We start from the raw sequence: 24374 nt of genomic DNA, 5'->3' as shown, positions 1-24374 counted from the left end.
TATGCGTTAGGTCCCCAGTTTGTTTTTAAGAGGGCCAGAACCATTGCTAATTCAGTCTCCCTTAGTCTTTTCTCTAGCAAACAAAATAACAATACTAGACGGTTACCTAAAGGGAGTTTCAAATGTCTTAAATGTATTTCATGTAAATATATGCTTTCCAATTCATCATTTACATCTTTTGTCACTGGGTGAGTTCCCTATTACGTCCTTTATTAACTGTGATACCACATCCGCAATTTATATTTAAAATTGCGGATGTGGTAAACAGTATGTGGGCCGTACTACACGTGACCTGAAGGTACGTATTAGGGAGCATATGAGACTCATTAGAAAGGGAGATCTCACCCATCCGGTGGCACAGCATTTTACCAACTGCAGACTGAGAAGTATTGACACATTTACTTACATGGGGATAGAGCAAGTGCCAAATCCCATCAGAGGTGGCAATAGGGTTGAACTTCTAGATAAACGAGAACTTTATTGGATCTTCACAATAAAAAATAGAATACCCTACGGCCTTAACTCCGATTGGGACTTGGCACCCTATCTACATTGATTAATAATTGTCTTTCTCTGCTACATTTGTTTATACATTTGTTTATTCATTTATTAATTTACTAATTGATTAATTTTCTGCCATAATTCTTTGCCCTATTTCCTCATATCTTTTTGGGGTGTCCTACATTTCATGCAGGTTTAATCCTGAGAAGGGAAAGTTATGATCATATATCATCTCTCTTTATATTAATTAATTATATTATCCATCTATTTTTCATAAATGTTTATACATATAATTGTTCAATTTCTATATGAAGTTTATTACACTGCCCTCATTCACATTTACTACAGGTGTGCTACATTTATATTGCTCTATTAATAACTTAGAATATAAATACAATTTTGGTTCAAGCATAAGGTTTTTCCATGCCAATAGTCTATTAATTGATATACAATATTCTATTATAGTGTTTATGATGAATTGATATATATATATATATATATATATATATATATATATATATATATATATATATATATATATATATATATTTCCATTTATTATATTCCTAAATATACTTTTTGGCCCCAGTTATTTAATTCCCAGGTTCATTACAGCTCATTATACAATTTTTTGTTTTTCCAAATGGATGTTGACGCTTTATACATTTGTGTACATATTTACAATGGTTTCAATCTATACCATTGTGTGCTTATATATATTTATATATCAGTCATCTAGTCCATCCATTTGTTAGGTATCTTCTTTCTTTTAATAGAGATATTCATGCTTTTTTTATGATGTTTCTTTTTAATCATGTATTCATTTTTCTTTTTCAGTGTTTTTTCACTCTTGAAAGTTATACCGAGTATTCACATCTGTATTCTTTATATTGCGATTGTTTTTAATGTTTTGTGATTAATAAAGTTGTAGTATTTTGTATCCCCTACGGCACGCGCTGACGTCATCACGCTCGCGTCACTCCTGAGGGTTTCAGGAAGTGAACGGCGTGTGGACAGCAGCGCGCCTCGTGGGTATATAAACAGATTGGTGAGTACTTTATACAATCACCTTGAGAAAGAGCTCACGCTCGAAACGCGTTGGTGGGGGTCTGTGTACCCCGTAATGTAGCTGTTTTTTTGTAGTTTCCATTAAATTCATTTTAATGGGCACACGCTCTCTTGGATATCTTTTATTTTTTGTTTCCTGAGTTTTTAGTGCGTGCTTTTTCCCATTGTTTCTCTTCAAAGTGAAATTATGAGACTATATAAATGATATATGAAAAATCCTTATTGACAAACCACAAACAATTCATTTAGTAGTGAAACTTTACAAATAAGTAAATATGTGCATAAAATAATATAATTAAAACATTATTAATAAACTCATAAAAAATTCTTAAATGATACGTGAACCATAATATATTGTATGTGATACATAATATAGTGACTCTCCCCAGTAATCCAGGGTAAAACTAACATATTAATAACACACTTGTTATACAAAATGTTATATAATGTGCATAGGATGATATAGAAATGTATATGATTAAGATAAGTATAGACATAATTAGTAACCATGAATACTGTAGGTATATCATAAGAAGTATCATATAAATCCACATGACACAAACATTGTATATAATCAGAATATATATTTATGGAAGTTAGAATAATTTTGCCTATATATGACATTCTTAATATAACATATTAAATTAACCATACATAATAAATGATCAGAGCTCTCTATATACAATACATTATCGAAAGTGAGTAAGATCCCAGTCAAAGTTTATACCGTGATGAATCCGGGTCCTCAACGTAAAGATCCAGAATGCCTCACGTTGATCCAAACGTCTGTTTCTATTCCCTCCCCTAACTTGGGGTGAAATTGACTCAATGACCTGTAACCTAAAGTTTTTAACTCCATCTTTGGAACAGTGTGTAAAGGGTTTTGGGATGGGGTGATTCATATCACCTTTGGTGATCAGTCGCAGATGTTCCATCATCCTAATCTTAAGATTCCTAACTGTCCTTCCAACATATTGGCTACCACAACCACATGTGATGAGGTAGATAATATCGGATGAGTTGCAATTCATGAAGGATGTGATATTATGCACTACCCTCATGTTACTTGACACAAATGATTTCGATTAATTCATCTTTTTGCAAATCTTACAATTTTGACATGGGAAAGTACCCTTGGGTAAGGTCGATTTGATTTTTGATCTCTGAGGCAAAGAGGCTGGGGGAATAATGTGGTGGCTAGTGTTTTAGCCTTCCTATAAACCACATTGGGGCCCGATGATACAAAAGGTTTCAAGATAGGATCTAGGGAAAGTACTGGCCAGTGTTTTTTTAGAATAAATTTAATTTGTTCAGCCTGAGCACTAAAAGATGTAATAAACAAAGGTGAATCGTTCATTGAGGACCTCCGAGGTGATTGCTGAAACAATTCCTCCCTATTGATAGCAGAGACCTCCTGAATAGACTTAGACAAATCTAATGGGTTGTAAACCCGCGGTATAAAACGATTATAGAGGTCCATAACCTGGTGATCATAGTCTTCTCTGGTGGAACAGTTATGCCAAAGATGCATAAATTGACCTTTTGGTATATCCTTAATGAGGGCCCTTGGGTGACAACTGTTTGCTCGCAGAAAAGTATTTCAGGAATTGGGCATCTGAAAAATATCAGATTGTACTTTAATTGAGATATCCACATAAAGGTGAAGATCCAAATAATGTACGTTATGGTGATTAAATGTGTATGTGAATTTAAGATTATAATAATTTGTGTTAAGTGTATTAATGAAGGAAAGAAGTGTCACCCTCCCAAATCAAAAGCAAATCATCAATAAATCGTTTATAGAAAAAAATTTGCTCCCTATAAGTGTTATTATCTCCAAACACGTGGAACGACTCCCACCACCCCATAAAGAGGTTAATGTAGGAAGGAGCAAAACTTGTTCCCATAGCCGTTCCACGTGTTTGGAGATAATACACCCCATCATAAAGGAAATAATTGTGAGTTAAAAGAAAATTAATAGAATCTAACAGAAAAGTGATTTGTGCAGGTGAAATGTCAGTGCGTGTGAGAAAGTGGCGAACAACTGTCAATCCTTGCTGATGTGCAATCACTGTATACAACGACACAACATCCAGAGTAACCCAAATCAGGTCAGGTCTCCAGGTTATTTCCCCAATGTATTTCAGGAGATCTCCGCTATCAAGGATGAACGAAGGTAGACACCTCATCAGGGGCTGAAGAAACTGATCCACATATCGCGAGACACCATCTCCCAAAGATTCAATACTGGAAATAATCGGCCTCCCAGGAGGGAAGACCAATGATTTATGAATCTTCGGGAGATGGTGAAACACGGCAGTGGTTGGTGTAACATTGAAAAGATATTTTCTGTCATTGTCATTGAGGACGCCCAGCATCGTGCCCTCATCAAGGAGTTCCCTTAGTTCCTCCTGGAACTTCCTAGTATGGTCAGATCGCAGTACAGCATAGGAACAAATATCACTCAGTTGTCTCAAGGACTCCCTGTGATAGTCATCCCTATGCTGCACTCCGACTGCTCCCCCTTTATCGGCATTTTTAATTATTAATTTCTTATTTTCTTATTTTTCTTTGAAATGAATAATTAATTAATTAATCATTAAAAATGCTCAGGTAGACTATGATCAAAACACACATAACAATAAATAATAATTCATTACAGTAGCGGCTATCTGCTATGGTAATGAAGTTGCATGATTGTAATTGTTATTAATAGTATGCGGGAGCAGGGGGTCTCCTGAGATGACTCACATTGATTTCAGCCTTGGGGACCCCCTTCTTCCAGAGTTACAGGCCCAGATATGGGGTGGCAGTATCCAATTATTTACATGTCTCACGTCACGCGACGTGGACGCTTTTAAAATGGCGGTGACACAGGCATCCGATGTCCCATACTGGGGCCTGTAACTCGGGAAGCAGGGGGTCCCTGAGCAAGAAATCAATGCGGTTCAGCTCAGGAGACACCTTGCTCCCGCACACCGCTAAGGCAATGAAGGGGTTAAGGCACAATAGCATGTTTATTGGGGACAATTGACCCCAATAAACATTGCAATACACAACACACCCCCTCTACCACCCTAACATGCATCAAATAGTTGAATTTTTTTATGCACAGGAATTATACTGCAGGCCGGCGGTGGTCCTCGGGTGGTGTCCGAGGGCGCCACAGGGGTCACTGGTCCCCGCAGCCTGTGGTACCAATCATGTGCCCCCCAAAAATATAAAAAATACATAAATACTTTTAAATAAATACACCCCCTCCCCGCATTCTAACACATACAGTACTGGGCAAAATTACTATTATCCACATATGGATAATAATGCATTTGCCCATTTAAAATACATTAATCAGAATAAATAAAGTGAATAAATCTTGCACTCACCCCTGCCAGGCTGCCACGATGAAGGCTGTCCTCATCCTCATCCCGTCCAAGCCTTCCGGTGCTGTAAACAATACAGAAGAATAAAAAGAGACAATCTAATGTCCCCTAACCCCTTAATCAGATTAGCGGTTAGTAACCGCTAGAGTAATTAAGGGGTTAACCTCCCCTCCCCCACTACCCACCCGGGAGGACTCACCACCCACCCTTTGGGAAAATAACCCCTTCACCCACCCCTGCTACCCACAATAAAAAAAACTACACAGAACAGCCCCACTACCCACCTACTAGGCCCCACAATAAACATTACAATATTTAATAAACAATACATAACCCACCCACCTCCTGTGCCCCCCATAAAAAACATGGTTTATTGTTTTACATACAGGCTTAATACCCCAGGCCAATGGGGGTCCCCGGTGGTCCCGACGGGTGTGCCCATGAGTGTCTTGGGGCCTCCGGTTGGTCCCCGCTAGGCACCGTGGGCCTCCAGGTGGTCCTCGCAGGTAACTGTGGGCCCCAATGTGGTCCACAGGTGGTCCAGCGAGTGTCTGGGGGTCCCTGAGTCGCCCCCACAGGTGTATGGGGGCCCTCAAGTGGTTCCCACGGGGGTCTGGGGCCTTCAGGTGGTCTCTGCGTGTCTGCGGGGCCCCAGCTGTGGGGCCCCCGGTTCTTCCCCGCAGGTGGCCCACGAGGGTCCGCATGTGGTACTTGTGGGCTTCCAGGGGTCCTCGGGTGGTACCCTTGGGCATCTGGGGGTCCTCAGGTGGTCTCCATAGATCCCTGCAGCCCTGCGGTACCAACCCTGTATGTAAAAAAATAAACATGTCATATATTTAAATAAATAAATCCACCACCACCATCACCACCACCACCACCACCATCACCACCACCACCACCACCCCCACCACCACCACCACCACCACCACCACATACATACTGTATATACAGTACAGTAATGGTCGAAATAACTATTATCCAGATATGGATAATAGATTATTTGCCCAGTATTAAACACATTAACCAGCATAAATAAAGTAAATAAATACAGTTCTACTTACCCCAGCCAATATGATGGCGTCCTCATCAGGATCTGTAAGGTCCCTGTCCTCCGTTGCCAGAAAATACATAGCAAAATACAATCTAATGTTCCCTAGCCCCTTAATCACCTTTGTGGTTAATAACCGCAAAAGTAATTAAGGGGTTATTAATACCCACCCAGGAGGCCTAACCACCGTCCCCACGCAACTACCCCCACCATTCACCAATTAATTTGTACAGTGGATAGATTATGCCCATATATAATATATATAATATGGGCATAATTAACCAATATACAAAGAAATGTTTAAGGATTAAAAAAACAGGCCCAAATAAAAAGATCACATAGCAACATCAAACACAGCACATCGCAAAATAAAACACAGCACATAGCCAATTAAATATATAACAAATGCCAATCAAACAATTGAATGGTACAGTGGGTACATGATGCAAATAATCTGTGCATCATGTAACACTTTGCCAGTCAATGCTCAAACTAAAAGAAACAATTACAAACAAGATCCAATGCCATCCAAACAATAATAAAATAAAAACAAAGCAAGAAGTGAACAGAAATAAATGACCAACAATCAATTAATCCAATCCAAAATAAATTACACAATTCACTATTAAAACACCAAAACTAAACCATTATGAAATAAAGGAAAGTTCAAAGTAACCACCATCAGCCAAAATCTAACTACCAAAAACAAGCCCCCTTGAAATAAACTAATGAAAACAGCACAAAAAATTACATCGAACTAAATAAAAATAAAAATTACATTGCACAAACATTTCTAAACAAACAAGCAAAATACATTTAAAATACATCAAAACAAGCCAAACAAGCATTTGCACAAACAACCATTGATTGTTCCTGTATGTATATCCATAGGGACATACATAAATACAGGGGCACCTGAGGATCCCCGGACGCCCACGGGTACCACCCGAGGACCCCTGGATGCCCAAAGGTACCACCTGCGGACACACTGGGGACACCTGTGGGGAAGAACCAGGGGCCCTGTGGACCAGCAGGGACCACCTGACCCACAGGGACCACCTGGGAACCACCCAAGGGCCCCAGACTCCCGTGGGAACCACCTGAGGGCCCCCAGACACCTGTGGGGATGACCCAAGGGCCCCTAACACTCGTGGGACCACTCATGGACCCCATTGGGGTCCGCGTTGACACACGAGTATCACCTGGAGACCCACAGCGCCTAGCAGGGAACACCCGGAGACCCGCAGACACCTGTGGGTACCCTCCGGGGTGCACTGTGGGGCCTGCGGACACCCATCGGGACCACTGGGGACCCCCATTGGCCTGGGGTATTAAGCCTGTATGTAAAATAATAAATCATGTGGGTGGGTTATGTATTGTTTATTAAATATTGTAATGTTTATTGAGAGGCCTAGGAGGTGGGTAGTGGGGCTGTTATGTGTAGTGTTTTTATTGTGGGTAAAAGGGGTATTGTCCTCAAGGGTGGGTGGTTAGGCCTCCCGGGTGGGTAGTGGGGGAGGGTGGGTTAACCCCTATCTATGTATAAAAACAAATTGGATGCAACAGAATTGATGCCTGAAATAATCGGTCACCTTAGAGGTTTAGTTAAGTCCTCGTGGATTTTAGCGAGGAAATAAAAAAGAATATATCGCTATATCGATGATGTGATGATGTTATGGAATGGCACCATTGATGAACTCCTGGAGTTCGTTGACATTCTTAATAGTAACGAACTCAATCTGTTTTTGACTTTAGAACATGATCATGACAAAGTGATGTTCTTAGATGTGTGCATCTCTAGGGTATTGACAACACCATTGCTACCATGATTCACCGCAAGGCCACAACTACAAACAGCCTTCTTACTGCCAGCAGTCATCATCCTAGATCTCTCATTAACGGTATCCCAGTTGGCCAGTTTTTGAGATTAAAACGCAACTGTAGTAACTATGCCGATTTTGAGATACAGGCAGGCTTGATGGCCGAGAGGTTCTATGAACGTGGCTATAGCAAGCGAATAGTGAAGTTGGCATACAAAAGGGCCAAGTACACTCCACGCTGTTCATTGTTACAAGATAAGATTACAGAAACGGACGACAAAACAGTAAGATTTATTGGCTCCTTTAATAACCAATGGAAACATGCTAGGGATATTATATGTAAACATTGGCATATTTTGAGGGCAGACAATATTATTGGTGAATTTTTGCAGGACCATCCATCTATGGTCAGCAGGAGGGCAAGAAATTTGAACGATGTTTTGGTTCCTAGCCACTTTGATGAAGAGGTCAAGAGGACCTGGATACCCCCGAAACCACAAGGGTCATTCAAATGTGGCAAATGTAAGGCGTGTGATCACATACTTACCACCAGTACATATTCTAATTGGAATGGAACCCAGACTTATAACATCAGAAAGTTTATTAATTGTCAGACCACAGGCGTTATATATCAAGCCATTTGCGACTGTGGCAAAGTATATGTTGGTAAGACCCGCCGTCCATTTAAGGTAAGGGTCTTGGAACATATGGGTTTCATACGCAATAAAACGGATAAACCTCTAGCGCGACATATTAATTCTGTGCACCAAGATAAACAAACAACTGTAAAGTTTATTGGTATCGACCATTTCTCAATGGACCGTAGACATGGGGACTGGGACACAGTTCTGTTACAAAAAGAGGCAAGATGGATATATACATTACAGACACTATCGCCCAAAGGTTTGAATGAGGGATTTGTGTTTACCCCGTTCATTTAAGATCACGTCAACTGACCCAGAGCACATATGAGTATAATTGAATATACTGTCAGCGGCATTGGAGTGTCTCCCCCTTTATAAATAGGGGTATATATTCCATCTCTTGTATATATACCTACTGCTACTGCTCTATGCTGCACAGAAATTTGTTACCCAGCAATCACATTTTGTTACACCGTGACTCCATACTGTATATTTTTAACTGTCGGTCAATTACATAGTACACAGTGTCACACAGCTAAGCTACATCAAGTGTATGATACACCTATCTACATTATACCACAGGGCTAATTCCACCTGCCATTTTTATTAGTTGTATTTAATATCCCTTATAACAGGTTAGATATGAATTCCTCAATATCTGAACTCTGTATGCATCATTTACAGAAGATGAGTATGCTATAACCTGATTAAATGTACTTTACAAGTTTCATCCATGTTGATAGAGATTTTTCATTATATTTCATCTCAGGGGTTAATACTGTATCTTTACCCCATTACCATGTTCACAATTTGCTGACTATCAGGAGTATTAAACACTGATTGCAGAGATCAAGTGCTGCGGTGCAGTTTATTTTAATTTATGCACTGCTGCAGTTAAGATTGTGACTACATCAACTGCATTTATTTAAGGAGAGTCTAGGTTTATCAGTTAGTGCTGTATTAGTGACTTTTCAATAGCACTGCATGGAAACACCTCCAGGAAGAAACTTCAAGCCAATAGAAACACTGCAATGCATATATAAGTTTTACTAGGATCTATGGGACTTCCCCCTCACACTTATAGCCTTGAGAAAGCGTTTCCTATTGCGAAACACGCATGTCGGCTTCTGTCATGTGCACGCGCGCCGTCAGTACTCACGTGGTAGCATTATTGAGTTGCAGAGCAAACGGCTACCAGACGGCTAACGTGTACTCCCTTCAATGTTGGGCAGCAGTCTTTGTGGTGACTCGGTGACGCATGGTGAGGTGAGGGCTGCTTGATTTTCCTTGTTATTTTGTTGCATTAGTGTAACCAGTACTCCTAACGGTGGTAGCACATTCATTAATATGTGCATAGGCATACCAAAAGCCACACCGTTTCTAGGGGTATATAAGCCACGGCGTTTGCATTTATGAGTGGTATTAGCTCTATGTATTCATGGACTTCATTAGCTAGTACACAGGTGATTTATATGTGAATTTATATGGTACATATGTGACTGATTTACCTTCACTGGATCTGTATACCATAAGCTCATTGAGCAGTTTACTAACAGTGTGTTCAGTGCTGCTTTGTGGCAGTATTATAACAGTGTCTCTTTCTCACTCAGTATCCACTAAGGCAGGGGGGCGCAAACTTTTTTCCCTGCGCCCCCCTGCCGGCTGTCCCCTCACTCCCATGCCCCCCCCAACCCCATCTTACCCGCGCTCCGGCGTAATGACGTCACGTTGCCATAGCAACGTGACGTCACATGACCTCGCAGCGTCATTTTGACGCCGCGTTGCCATGGCGACGCAGGGAGGAAGCCGCCAGAGCCACGGTAAGTTAGGTTTACAGAGGCTCTGCAGCTCCCCTGGCACTTGATTTAAGTGCCTTCGGGAAGCGTCGGCAGTCTCGCGCCCCCCCTGGGGGTCGCGCCCCACAGTTTGCGCACCGCTGCACTAAGGAACCTTTTCCAGCACATTAGACAGGTTTCTTTCCACCATACACAGCTTTATAGTGGCATTAGCACTCCTGACAGTGGAAGCACATTCATTAATATGTGCACAGGTATACCAATAACCACACTGCCTATAGGAGTCTTTGAGCCTCTGCACATTGTGTTCTGTGTTTAACAGCCTACTCCTTTAATATTTTGGAGCTAATTAGCTGCTGTTAAGTGACTATATGTATCCACCATGAAACCTTTTTCTGCATACTAGATAGGTTTCTTTTGATCATACACAGTTTTATAGTGGCATTAGCACTCCTGACAGTGGAAGCACATTCATGAATATGTGCACAGGTATACTGACAACCACACTGCCTATAGGAGTCTATGAGCCTCTGCACATTGTGTTCTGTGTTTATCAGCCCACTCTTTACTATTCAGGAGTCAACCAGTTGCTGTTAGGTGGCTACATGTTGGATTGTAGAGAGAATCTACACTTTCCATTTATGGATTAGTGATTTGCAAAGTGAGCACACACTGGTTTGAAATACTGATCTTTTTGTCTGTACCTAGCATATTATGATCCATTTCACATTTCACCTTCACCATCTGGGACCTGTCTGACACCTGAGACAGGTATTGAACTGCCCCTCACTGATACCAGCGTACACCTAATTAACCACTAATAGGGATTACTGTATACCGGCTCCCTGGGACAGTTTGATCCAATTAACCTCAAATTGTCGCCTTACTTAGTTACCCGGAATATCATATATATTCATCATAGGGTATCATGTATGTGTGACATTTGTTGAATTTTAACACCCATTATTTTAATTAGTATAGCATTAAAAATTATTTTTAACATTCACATTATACATCAGGGGGTATTGAGTGCTTATAGTGGGTTCTTGCCTCTTTATTACTTACCTTATACGTCACCCATTAGCACCCTACCCCCACATTATTACTTTGTACTTAGCTGAAGCGGGGTTCTTCTATATTGAACTTAACAGGCATTCAATGGGTTAAGATTTTATTTTGTTTAGAAATGTATGTAATAATCAAAATTAGACTTCCGGTATGGCGTGCGGATGAAAAGTTACACTTCACTAAGGCTCCAGGGATCCCCTAGCAATTTGAAGGTCAAAAGAGCCAGAGCTTAAAACAGAACCACATATAAACCTGGCAGACAAGTAAGAGAGCATCCTTGATTGAGGAGAAATTTGTTGATAGACAAAGTCCTGAGTATACCAGGCCCCAGCATGCCCCCGGAACATCAAAGAAAGGGCAGAGAAGAAGTATGGGAGCCTGAACAAAAGCCTGAGCTCTGTGTAAGGGATCGGGGGAAACGCGCCTCTCAGCGGGTCCCCGTCACCTCTGCTACCAGTACGCCTGTCAGTTTCGGTCCCCCTCCCCGTCGGCTCCTCACCCCTTCTTCTCAGGCGCCATGCCGCTCCTCCGCGGTGCACGCCACATCCCTTCACACGCGGCCGGGGCACGCGCACGGCAATCTTACAGAGTGCGCGCACACCCAATCCTCTTGGCCGTCCTCCCGTGCCGCTGGCTCCGCCCCCCATAGGCTGAAGGCAATTTCCACTACTCACCTATCTGACTACCTCCCTGCACACCTGGACCTATCCCTGGGCTTACTCAGACAGGCCTCCGCTCCACCCCTTGCTACCATTGGTCCTCCAGCATGTATAATCCCAGTCTGCCCTCTCCTTCCTTGCTCTGCATAGTTCTTCCGTGACTCCTGTTGTGCAGTTGGCTATGCCAAGCTCTGTTCTCTGTTACAGCTCTTGTTCCTGTCCCTGACCCTGTTGGATACCTTTGGATTTGATCTCGGCTCTTGTTTGACTACGTGTACCTCGCTACCCCTGGACTCGGCTTTAGACCTCACTATGCTGCTATCTCCTGCCCCTGACCCATGGCTCTTGGATATTAACCCTCGGACTTCTTGTACCCCGGACGCAGCAAGTAACCCTATCTTACCACACTCTGGGCACGCCCTCACTGCTGTGGATGCGTGTTATTCCCTTACCCACCTCAGTACTGGGGACTGGCTAGGTCTGCGGGCATACAGGCATTACATTATGCAGAGCCCAACAAATGCAGACCCCCCTGAGGTGGGCCAAAGTGTCACTATGGATCACTGGCAATTTTTAAGCGACCAAGTCACGGCCGTGGCGCAAGAACTTTCTAAACTCTCCCTGCGGGAATCTCCAGCTGCACCATCCCCTTCTGCCCCAGTACCTATGGGCAACTCTGAGCCACGTATTCCACCTCCCAACCGATATGCTGGAGACCCCCTTACTTGCCGGGGATTCTTGAACCAATGTGATGTCCAGTTTGAGATGTCCCCATCTCGGTTTCCCTCAGGTCATTCTAAAGTGGCTTATGTCTATGCCCTGCTCACGGGCGATGCTCTCGCTTGGGCTTCTCCCCTCTGGGAGCACAGACCTGACTTAACACAAGACAATCCCAGATTCCAGTGAGAGCTCCAGCAGGTCTTTGACACGCCAGCGCGTAGGGAGACTGCCGCTTCTTCCTTGTTTTATCTCTCCCAGGGTCGCAGTCGGCTGCAAGATACGCGGTGGAGTTCCGCACCATCGCTGCAGAGACTCAGTGGAATGACGAAGCTCTCGCCACGGCATACTGGCAGGGTTTGTCCAAATCCCTCAAGGACGATCTCGCAGCTCATGTTCGCCCCTCATCTCTAGAGGATCTCATTGCCCTCAGGATCCGGATGGACCAGCGCATTCAAGAGCGAGGCCACGAGCGCCAGCGTCCCCGTTTTATGTCACTCTTGCCTGTTTCTCCTAGGTCTCCTCCCTTGGCTCTTCCTGCGTTGGACGCTCCCGAACCAATGCAAATCGGTAGCCAACAGCTTCGGACCGCTAAGAGAACACGCCGCCGAAATGAGGGTCTCTGCTACTACTGCGGCTCCCCAGAACACCAACTACGTCACTGTCGACTCAAACCAGGAAACGAGAATGCCCAGTAAAGGTAGAAGGGCTTTTACTGGGTACCATTTCTCCTTGCCCCTCTTCCCCCAAACAGCTACCGAAGAGAATTCTTCTCCCCATAACTCTTGAGGGTCCCAATGTTCGGGTAGAGGTTGAAGCCTTCATCGACTCCAGGTCTGACTGGGTACCATTTCTCCTTGCCCCTCTTCCCCCAAACAGCTACCGAAGAGAATTCTTCTCCCCATAACTCTTGAGGGTCCCAATGTTCGGGTAGAGGTTGAAGCCTTCATCGACTCCAGGTCTGGTGGTAACTTCTTGGATCACGACTATGCCTGCAACAACCAAATCCCGTTAGTCAAGAAGAAGTCACCCATCGGCCATCGACGGTCAACCGCTCCAACCAGCCTTCATTATTTGGGAGTCTGTTCCTCTCACCATGACCACTGCGGATGGTCACACTGAAGTCATCATCTTTGATGTTTTCCACTCCCCTACTGTCCAGGTCATTTTGGGATTGCCGTAGCTTCAGCTTCACAACCCGCGTGTTGATTGGACAGACGAACTACCGACCCAGTGGGTGCCTACCTTGGAGTAGACGGTCACTCCCCCGTTACCATGCTCGCGGTTTCTCTACACTTCTTCACCTTCTCTCTCTACCCTGCCGTAGGCGTACCATGACTTTTTGGATGTCTTTAACAAGACACAGACAGAAGTCCTACTGCCTCATCGTTCATACAACTGCCCCATCGAATTAATTCCTGGTACCACACTCCCCAAGTCTAAGTCATATCCCCTATCTGTGCCCGAGACCGAGGCTATGGCAACCTACATCCAGGAGAATCTTAAGAAAGGGTTTATTCGGAATTCCACCTCTCCCGCCGAGGCAGGTTTCTTCTTCGTGAAAAAGAAGGATGGCTCCCCACGACCCTGTATCGACTTTCGTCTCCGCCCCCATCCTCCGGCACCCGGATACATCCCTTCCTTTCACCCTAGAGGTTGATGCTTCTGATGTGGGGGCTGGAGCAGTACTCTCGCAAAGATCTTTTCCCCAAGAAAGACTCAATCCTTGTGGATTCTTTTCTAGGAAATTCTCTCAGGCCGAGAGAAATTATGATGTCGGGAACTGTGAACTTTTGTCTATCAAGTTAGCTTTGCAAGAATGGAGACATCTTCTCGTGGGTACCAAAGAGCCAGTAGCTATTCTCACCGATCACAAAAACTTACTATACTGTTGCGGCCGCATTTATTCTCCTACTTACCCGGATAAATGCGAGGATTTTCTCCGTTTCTCACGGAGTTTCCCGCGCAGTGGCCGCATCATCAGATAAGCGCTAATGGCGCTTATCATTGAAAGCGCCCGTGGTGCGGGAAACCTAAAGAAACAAAGCCGCGCGCTGCCGCGTTTTTAAAAATCCCGCGGTGGTGGCCGCAGGAGAATAAAGGCATCCGCCACTGTATATTGAGGGGGCTCGTCGCCTTGGATCTCGTCAAGCACGTTGGGCACTTGTCTTCTCTCATTTCAATTACACGATTTCCTATATTCCGGGTACCAAGAATATCAAAGCCGATGCTCTTTCTCGACAATTTTCTACGGAGGAAGGATCTAACGAATCTTTGGAGACTATTCTTCCCGCAAAGTATATTATTTCTGCCAATACTTTTGATATCCTGGATGAGATCAATAAAGCCCTGGCCCATATCCCTGGGAGATTTAGGGTGCCAGAGGGATGTCTGTATGCTGCTCCACGTTTTTGCCACAAGATCTTAGAGTGGGGGCATTCTTCCAGATCTGCTGGTCATCCAGGCTTCAAGAGGACAGTGGATCTTATTAAACGGACCTTTTGGTGGCCTAAAATGAACAAAGACATTTTTGATTTCACCAGAGCTTGTCCAGTCTGTGCTCAGAGCAAGTCCGCCCGACACAAACCTTCCGGTCTTCTCCTGCCTCTGCCTATTCCGGAACGGCCTTTGAAGCATATTTCCATGGACTTTATTGTGGAACTCCCAACTTCTAAGGGGATGAATACGATCCTTGTAGTTGTGGACAGATTTTCCAAGCACACACACTTTATACCCCTCAACTCAGCTACTTTGGCTGACATTTTTTCTAAAGAAATTTTCAGGCTACAACGGAGTGAATTTCCATTGTCTCAGACAGGGGTACTCAATTCATCTCTAAGTTTTGGCGAGCTTTCTCTCAGAGACTTGGCATTTCCCTCCTTTTCTCCTCGGGTTACCACCCGTAGACCAACGGTCAGACGGAGAGAATGAATCAGACCTTGGAGCAGTATCTCAGATGCTTTGCATCAGAATCTCAAGATAACTGGGTGGACTTATTACCCTGGGCAGAGTTCGCCATTAATTCACTGAAGAATGAGTCCACGCAAGAGTCGCCCTTCTTCATTAATTATGGGTTCCACACCAGCAGTCTTCCCCTCTCCTCCCTCCCCTCTGGTGTACCTGCAGCAGATTCTCAGGTGTCTAGTTTACAAACCTTGTGCAAGAAGATTCAAAAAGCCTTACATGGTGCCGTCCAAAAACAAAAAACTAAAGCAGATCGGCGACGTCAAGTGGGGCCGGAATACAAGCCCGGAGTCAAAATTTGGCTTTCTTCAAAAAATATCAAGCTTAAAACTCCTTCCCAGAAGCTGGCTCCCAGATTCTTGGGTCCCTTCAAGGTCCTTGAACGGATCAATCCTGTAGTGTACCGACTCTCGCTACTTCCCACCATGAAGATACCCTCTGTGTTCCACGTGTCCCTCTTGAAACCCTTCATTCCAAATGTACATTTTCCGGACCGTCCTCGGAGACCCAATCCCGTCGTAATACAAGGGCAACAGGAATTTGAGGTCCATTCCATTCTCGATTCACGTTTTTCCAGGGGCAGACTTCAGTTCCTCGTTCATTGGAAAGGATATGGTCTGGAGGAACGCTCCTGGGTACCCTGTCATCATATTCACGCTCCACCTCTTCTTAAACAATTTCGTCAGAAATGTTCTTACAAACCTTGGGAGGATCGTCCGGAGTCCGATCCTCAAGGGGGGGGGGGAGTACTGTAAGGGATCGGGGGAAAGCGCCTCTCAGCGGGTCCCTGTCACCTCTGCTACCAGTACGCCTGTCAGTTTCGGTCCCCCTCCCTGGCGGTTCCTCACCCCTTCTTCTCGGGTGCCATGCCGCTCCTCCGCGGCGCACGCCACATCCCTTCACACGCGGCCGGGGCACGCGCACGGCAATCTTACAGAGTGCGCGCGCACCCAATCCTCTTGGCCGTCCTCCCGTGCCGCTGGCTCCGCCCCCATAGGCTGCAGGTGATTTCCACTACTCACCTATCTGACTCCCTCCCTGCACACCTGGACCTATCCCTGGGCTTACTCAGACAGGCCTCCGCTCCACCCCTTGCTACCATTGGTCCTCCAGCATGTATAACCCCAGTCTGCCCTCTCCTTCCTTGCTCTGCATAGTTCTTCCGTGACTCATGTTGTGCAGGTGTCTATGCCAAGCTCTGTTCTCTGTTACAGCTCTTGTTCCTGTCCCTGCCCCTGTTGGATACCTTTGGATTTGATCTCGGCTCTTGTTTGACTACGTGTACCTCGCTACCCCTGGACTCGGCTTTGGACCTCACTACGCTGCTATCTCCTGCCCCTGACCCACGGCTCTTGGATATTAACCCTCGGACTTCTGGTACCCCGGACGCAGCAAGCATCTCGTTAACCCTTTCTCACCAGGCCCGGCAACGCATCTTACCACACTCCGGGCACGCCCTCACAGCTGTGGGTGCGTGTTATACCCTTACCCACCTCAGTACTGGGGACTGGCCAGGTCTGCGGGCATACAGGCGTTACACTCTGAAGGAGTGAATTCCACAGCCTCTAAAAAATAAGGTCTGGGAAGAGCCGTGAAACAAAGGATTGATCCTTTTTTTGTAGCACAAACAATGCAATTTAAAGGAAATTAATGAAGTAAAAGTGCATATTACATGATTAAGTACAAGAATTTTACAAAATGCAATAGAATTTGGGAAACTACTGAAGATATTGCAAAATGTAAAAAGCCAATTGCAGATGCAAAAAGAGAGCAAAAAGTAACACAGAGTAAACTTGATGTGCTACAGTAGAATATCGCATCAGAAGGAGAAATCTGAGACTAGTTGGAGTCCCAGAAGAAAAAAAAACTAATTTCAGGTTATTGCTTCATCTGGGGTCATATAGAGGGAGGAGGGTACAGAGAGAGTAACCTAACAAGAACCTATTTGCACTCGCTATCTCAAATAAATGATTAGGAACAATTTAATCCTTGGGTGGAGCCCATACACCATTTACAAAAACATATTAAAACATTTTATTCAACATCTATGCAAAGACACATAACAACTAGTAGGTTAAAAATTGATCAGGGGGTTGGTGGGGATGGAGGGTAACGTATTGGGTGCCTCTGATGTGCACCTGCAGTGATATCACACAGGTGATCAAGTGGAACAAAAAATGGAGTCTGGTCGATATGACACTGTATCTATTCCCTCAATGGGATACGTATGACTCCCTATTGCTCACATGAAACAGAGGAGCGAGCGTGTAATGTCTACTGCTGCTCATGCATACACTGCACACGAAAACACATATAACCTGTTATAGGATACAGATACTGTGCAAACCTATCAGTCATCAGTTTACACTCTAAATGCTACCATGCGATATTATTCACCAACTGATAGTTATGCTGTACACTTTTGCACATGTCCTGTATTCGGTGTGTATTACGTATGTACAGATGTAATCCCTAATTTGCTGTGAAGCAGGGAAACAGACCTCCTCCATGCAGCTATATGCAGCTAGTTGAGTCAACCTGTATTAGCAATAAACACAGTCCAGTATCAGAATAAGCCTTCTATAGGCTCGATCGCAAGCTTGCGATCCTGCTGGGGAGGTAACACAACCTGGTCTCGCCGTCTACTGTGGAGCAGGGAAACTGATCGCCTCCATGTAGCTGTATGTAACTAGCTGCGCCAAACTGTACTAACAATGCACAGCCGAATCTCAATATAAGCCTTCTAAAGGCTTGATCGCAGGCTTGCGGTCCTGCTGGGGAGGTTATTATACAACCTGGTTTCGCCGTCTATCTGTTACCACTCCGACCCCGCGTCGCCTGATGACGTCATCGTTGAGACATCTTAAAAGAAACCGACGTACGTTTCGCGCCACCTGGCGCTTTCTCAAGGTAATGCAGGCACTGCTGAAGCGTCATTTCCCTGGTATTTTATCTTCGTTGGCTGGGGGTACGCCTTTCAAAGAAGCCAATCATATTCGGCAGGGAAACATGACGCGGGCATCTGGAGACCTTACTATTAATTAGTATAGAGTTTGTGATGCTCTTAATGCCCTCTTAAAGGGATAGTCCATAATGTGGTCCAATTATTATATCGTTTTAAATGAACCTCATAGGTGTAAGTACACCCATGTTTAGATAGTCAGAAGTGGTATGCCATGAAGTCAGCTAAAGAATTGCGAGGTATATGCACAGGTAACGAACTAAATGAGGCTATGATAGTATTAAACCAACACTGTTGATGAATGAATCTCTATGTATACATATGCACACACTTATGATGGAATGTGTGGGTTGTAGGAATGTATGATCCTTAAACGGCCGCCTCTAGTAGTCAAAACGACCGAAGGGAGTTTTAAAAACTCCAACTGTATACCCCGAGCCCCAAAAATCAAAAAACATAAATGAGAGCATGTACATCGTAGTGTACGCATGTAGGAGTGTGTGATCTTAAAATTGCCGCCTCTAGCAGTCAATACGGCTATAGTGAGTTTAATACTCATGCTGTATACCCCGAGCCCCAGAATGTTAAGGTACACTCAGTAATCTGTGTATATGCAAGACCGAGATGCTAAACATATACTAATGGGGGGATATAGTCGTATAGTGCTATAGAAACGGGGAGTAAATATATCCCTCATTAAGTCCATGTGGCTGAAGGGTCTGGAAGGTGAATATATACTGGCATTCGCGTTGTAAGAGACGCTTATCCCAATTGCCCTTCCGGGGGCCCCACGGGAGATGTTCTATCCCACAGAATGTTAGATATTTCGGGTCCCCATTGTGGAGTTCATTGATGTGGCGTGTGACCGGGGTGTCTGTAATATTTCTTATCGCCCCCAGATGTTCCAGGACCCTCATCGTCAGAGCCCTGTGGGTTTTCCCTACGTACCGCATGCCACATCTACAGGTGATAAGGTATATGACTCCTACTGTAAGGCAATTGATGAAGCTAGTGATAGTGTGTTCTGTGGTATCTATCTTGTCCGGGATGCTTTTCGTGACCCCCATAAAGGGGCACGCCCTGCAGCGTCCACACGGGTAAGATCCCACTGGTCTCCTGTCACCTAGCCATGTACGGGGTGTTACAGTTCGGTAGTGGCTATGTACTAACCTATCTTTAAGGTTCCTAGCCCTCCTGCAGGTCATGGTTGGTCTGTCCTGCAGTACATGCCTCAAGTCAGGGTCATTCATCAAGACATGCCAGTGTTTTCCGAAGATGCCTTTCAGATCATTCCACTGTTTATTAAAATTACCAATAAACCGTATGATTTTTGTTTCTTGTGTAATGGTATTTTGTCTCTCAGCGAGTAGAGGTGTGCGTGACGTGTCTCTAGCTCGTGTATATGCTTTCCGAATGGAATTCTTAGAGTACCAACGATTTGTAAATCTTCGCTTCATGTCCACTGCTTGATTTTCAAATTCTTGTACCGTACTACAATTCCTGCGTAGCCTCAGGAATTGTCCCATAGGTATGTTCCTGGTTATGTGTAGTGGATGGTGGCTATCCGCACGTAAGAGACTATTAGTCGCTGTAGTTTTTCGAAAAATGGTTGTGGACAGCCTGCCATCACTCTCTTTGGAGATGGTTAGGTCTAAAAAGTTAAGGGCGCTCTCATTCACTTCCATGGTCAACCTGAGATTATGGTTATTATTGTTGAGTACACTGATGAACTCTTTCAACATTGGTTTGGGACCGCTCCACAGCATGATGATTTCATCAATGTAGCGGCCCCACCACTCAACGTGTCCAGTGTACTCTTCCAGGGCATCACTGAAAACCACCGTTTCCTCCCACCAGCCCAGATATAGATTGGCATATGTGGGAGCACAGGTGGTTCCCATCGCGGTACCCTGGATTTGATGGTAGACTTTTTGGTCAAACAGGAAGTAATTTCGTGTCAGTACGAAGTCCAGTAATTGAACAATAAACTCATTATGTTTGTTGCAGTGTGTGTCACGTTGAGAGAGAAAGTGTGTCACAGCCATAAGTCCCACATGGTGGGGTATACTGGTGTATAACCCCTCCACGTCCAGTCCTACTAAAAGCGTGTCAGGGGCTACCACCATGTCCTCCAACCTCAGGAGCACATCTTTTGTGTCTCTGAGAAAAGACGGTAGTGCGTTAACAAAGTATGCCATATATTTATACCCTAAAAACTAAAGCTCCACCCCTTTATGGGGGGGCTTGCACGTCACTAAATATGACATCATTTTGTAATACATAACAATATTAGATAAATGTACGTAAGCTAAAAATCATTATGGGGTTAAATGTGATGTTTCTGTTCTGCCACCTGGCATATGAGTATGAGAAACAGTTTCACTTTAAGAATCTGAGCTTATCTTAGACTGCGCTAACAAGGCTTCTCATAACTTTTGGCCTGTTTACACTTTCATTTGGAGCTGATTGGATGAGGAAAGATCAATAAAATCAGCTAGGAGCGAAAACATTCCATTCTCTGTTTCACACATTCGTTCACACAGATTTCTTCACGTAGAAAGATGACATAAAAACTTACAAAGACAAGACAAGATGGCGGACTAAAATAGTCAAATAAAATGGCTTCTTAGATCCTAATGCTGTTACGTCAGACCCCCTAATGTCTCAACTTTGTCACCATGAAGCTCTTACAGGCTGCTTTTTTTTCTATCAGCTATTGTGCTTTAGATTTTTAAGCATGAAAGCAGGGGGAAGAGAAAACAGCTTGTGCGATTGGGCATGTTTTTGCCCGCACCCACTCACTTCTTAGTGAATTCCATATCTGGCTTAATTTTTTATCGTTGGATTACAAATTTCACAATCGGGCGCAAAAGCTCACTGCTTAGTGAATCACCCCCAGTGTCTGTTAGAGTATCAAAAAGAGAGAAATAGGAAAGACTAGAGAAAGAGAGACAGAGAAATTAATAGACAAAGAGCATTGGGCAAAAGAAACAGAGGCGTTTGAAAGAGAGGGAAATAAAGGAAAAGGGGATGCTTGGGAGCTATCAGCTGTGAAAGGGAAACTGTGGCTACACTGAAATTCTTCTCCGCTGGAAGTGTTCACCATAGAGATACAGTACAACCCCTTTCTGTGTGGACTTTTAAGTGCTGAAGCTTACAGAAAAGGTACGTATCAGAGAAGTGTGTTTGTTCTGCTTCTATTAAAACCATATGTGTATTCTGAATCGAACAAATGTTTATAAAAGGCATACATGTAAATCCCATTTAGACATATATTGCAGATTAATGTTTTGTACAGAACATAGCAGAAAGTTAAACTGGTGTAAAATAAATGAGTGGAATTTGCAACTAATCATGTTTCATTGTTTAGTATATTTTACCCTTTGAACACTTTGTGATATACTGTAGTTAATAATTGAATCTGAAGCCACTCATTGTAAGATTGCACTGTGCTGGTTGTTGACAGACTTTGACCACAAATATACTGTACTCGGTCATTAAACATACAGGAAATTGTCTAGGAAAATTCTACCTCAAATACTTTATAACTTTTCAGGAAAGAAAATGCTGCAAAATTGTAAGTCTGGAGCAGTAGTCTCAATCTGTACAAATAGTAGTATTGTGTCTGCTTTCTCGAAATAATGGAACAAAGTATTTTAAAATGAGTTTCACTTCCCCCCCCCCCCTCCATTGCTGTGCTTCTAACATTATGGGTCTACTGTAGATATTTGGGAGGTTTTTGGGTGCATGGAAACACTACTATTTTTGCAACACATCTGTGGATTATTTTGTGATTTTAACTGTAATTCAGTAAAAGACGGTCTGAAAAAGTTGTGGTATACTGTAACTCCTTGCCGTGATTATTCTCTCTGTCTCTTGGGCACCATGATAAATCACAGAAATAGAGAGCACGTTTGTCACAAGAAATGCATGGAAATCCATTTTATACATAGTGATAATTTTGGATTGAATAATTTTTGTTCATTAATTTGAAGGCGTTGAACTATTGCTCTGATTTACTTTCACTTCAAGGAATAGTGTGTCAATGTTTCCTGAAACCAGTTAAATCACATTTTTGCACGGTTTACACTCTTGAGTATTTTGTAATAAATATAGCACAATGACATTTCTCGTGATATTGACATTCACTGCTTGAGAACAGGGGGTGCAGTCTTCGCCTGAGCCTCTGAGTCACCTGTGCTGAAACAGGGATATCCTGAAGACCTGTTGGGTTGGGTTGGGGACTGGAGTTGAGCACCCCTGATTTATGGTACATTTTAAAATATGCGCACTTTGCAGCAATTATTTTCTTTGTTTTTATGGTGTTGCACTCATTATTGTGTCCTCTTCATGGAAGGACGACTCACTATAATCATTAATAGTACAAAAAGTTGAAAGAATATAAATGATCACAACGCGAAAAGAAAAAGTCCTCCTGGGCGCTTGAACTCTGGATGGTGATGCGGATGCTCTCCAATGGATATAGAAAGAAAACAATACAATATTGCTTCAATAAATTTGTACAAACAAACTGTGATTTCTTATCACCTCACTGCGCACACATTTTGATGTAAATTCACTTAATCCATATGAATATAGCACCCCGTGTTCCTTAAAGATTGCACTTTAATACAATCTCTAGTACTGATCAAATATAATATGTTAGTATTATTATTGGATCCACTCTTTGCCGAATATTAATGTCAGTGTATTACATATATACTCTAGCTCTTAATGCTTGAATATGTAGTGAAAAAAGATTCTTCATTTACTTAGCTTATAAAACCTTTGATATGATGTCCCAGGTTTTAAGACGCCCCTCCCCACTTCCCAAGTTAGTAGGTCCTTTCATTTTACTGGATATAGGGCCTCATGCAGTAAGCGACGATTATGTGAAATCGGCAAGCTTATCGATTAGTCATGTTATTGGCGTTTTTCCCTCTCCGTATGCAGTAAGTGCCGAATACATTCAAAATCAACCAGAAAACAAATCCGCCCACTCTCACGATGATGAGCCGATCACACACAGGTGTATCGGCGTGCGTGGCGGGGTGCTGTTAGGTTGCACAATCACAAATCTTGCTGAATCAGGCGAAACAAGCATGTTTTTGATTGCGCGCCATATTTAAAGGCAACGTGTACTGCTAATCATTCTCTGTGTTGTTGGGAGTGAGAGAGAGAGAGACGCACAGAGCTGGACGATTGAACATTTGCATATTGACTGAGAGACTTGTTGTGTATTGGGTGAGCTTTGTCCTTTGTTGTTTTGTTTACATCTTTGTCTTGTTTTATATGTGGAAGTGGGTCGTGTGATTGCCTGTACATTTCTTGTCTGTTTTTTGTGAGTGCTGGAAGTATGCCCGCAAAGCGTGGGAAGAGTGATGCTGGTGGGAGTGGGAGTGCTACTCGTGCGAGTACGCGTCGGAGTGAACGTTCTGTTCAGGGGAGTGATGTTGCTGGTGCACCGAGTGGTGTTGCTGGGAGTGGGAGTGCTGTTGTTGGGAGTGGGAGTGCTGTTGCTGTGAGTGGGAGTGCTGTTGTTGGGAGTGGGAGTGCTGTTGCTGTGAGTGGGAGTGCTGGTGCTGTGAGTGGGAGTGCTGGTGCTGGGAGTGCTGGTGCTAGGAGTGTGAGTGCTGGTGCTAGGAGTGTGAGTGCTGGTGCTAGGAGTGGGAGTGCTGGTGCTAGGAGTGGGAGTGCTGGTGCTGGGAGTGCTGCTGGTGGCGCAGTTGCTGATGGGGTGTCTGGTG

General features: G+C 43.8%; 1 protein-coding gene across 2 annotated transcripts in view; it reads left to right on the top strand.

Moving 5' to 3' along the window:
- Nucleotides 1-21641: 21641 nt before the first annotated feature.
- The window catches only part of LOC142488635 (nucleoside hydrolase-like), a 51391-nt gene continuing 48658 nt past the window's right edge, over nucleotides 21642-24374 (top strand). The window contains exon 1 of one of the 2 annotated variants that reach the window (XM_075589066.1): nucleotides 21642-21792. Coding sequence is in view for 1 of the 2 variants with exons in the window: in XM_075589065.1 (XP_075445180.1) it covers nucleotides 22192-22204 (13 nt within the window). In the remaining variant the exon portion in view is untranslated. Of the gene's footprint in view, nucleotides 21793-22067; nucleotides 22205-24374 lie in introns of those variants that run through there. The other variant, XM_075589065.1, reaches the window with a different exon arrangement.

This window comes from Ascaphus truei, chromosome 2 (assembly GCF_040206685.1).
Source record: "Ascaphus truei isolate aAscTru1 chromosome 2, aAscTru1.hap1, whole genome shotgun sequence".
In the NCBI taxonomy this organism is placed as follows: Eukaryota; Metazoa; Chordata; class Amphibia; order Anura; family Ascaphidae; genus Ascaphus; species Ascaphus truei.
The sequence above is the reverse complement of the archived record's forward strand: the minus strand, read 5'-3'. Positions and strand labels throughout refer to the sequence as shown.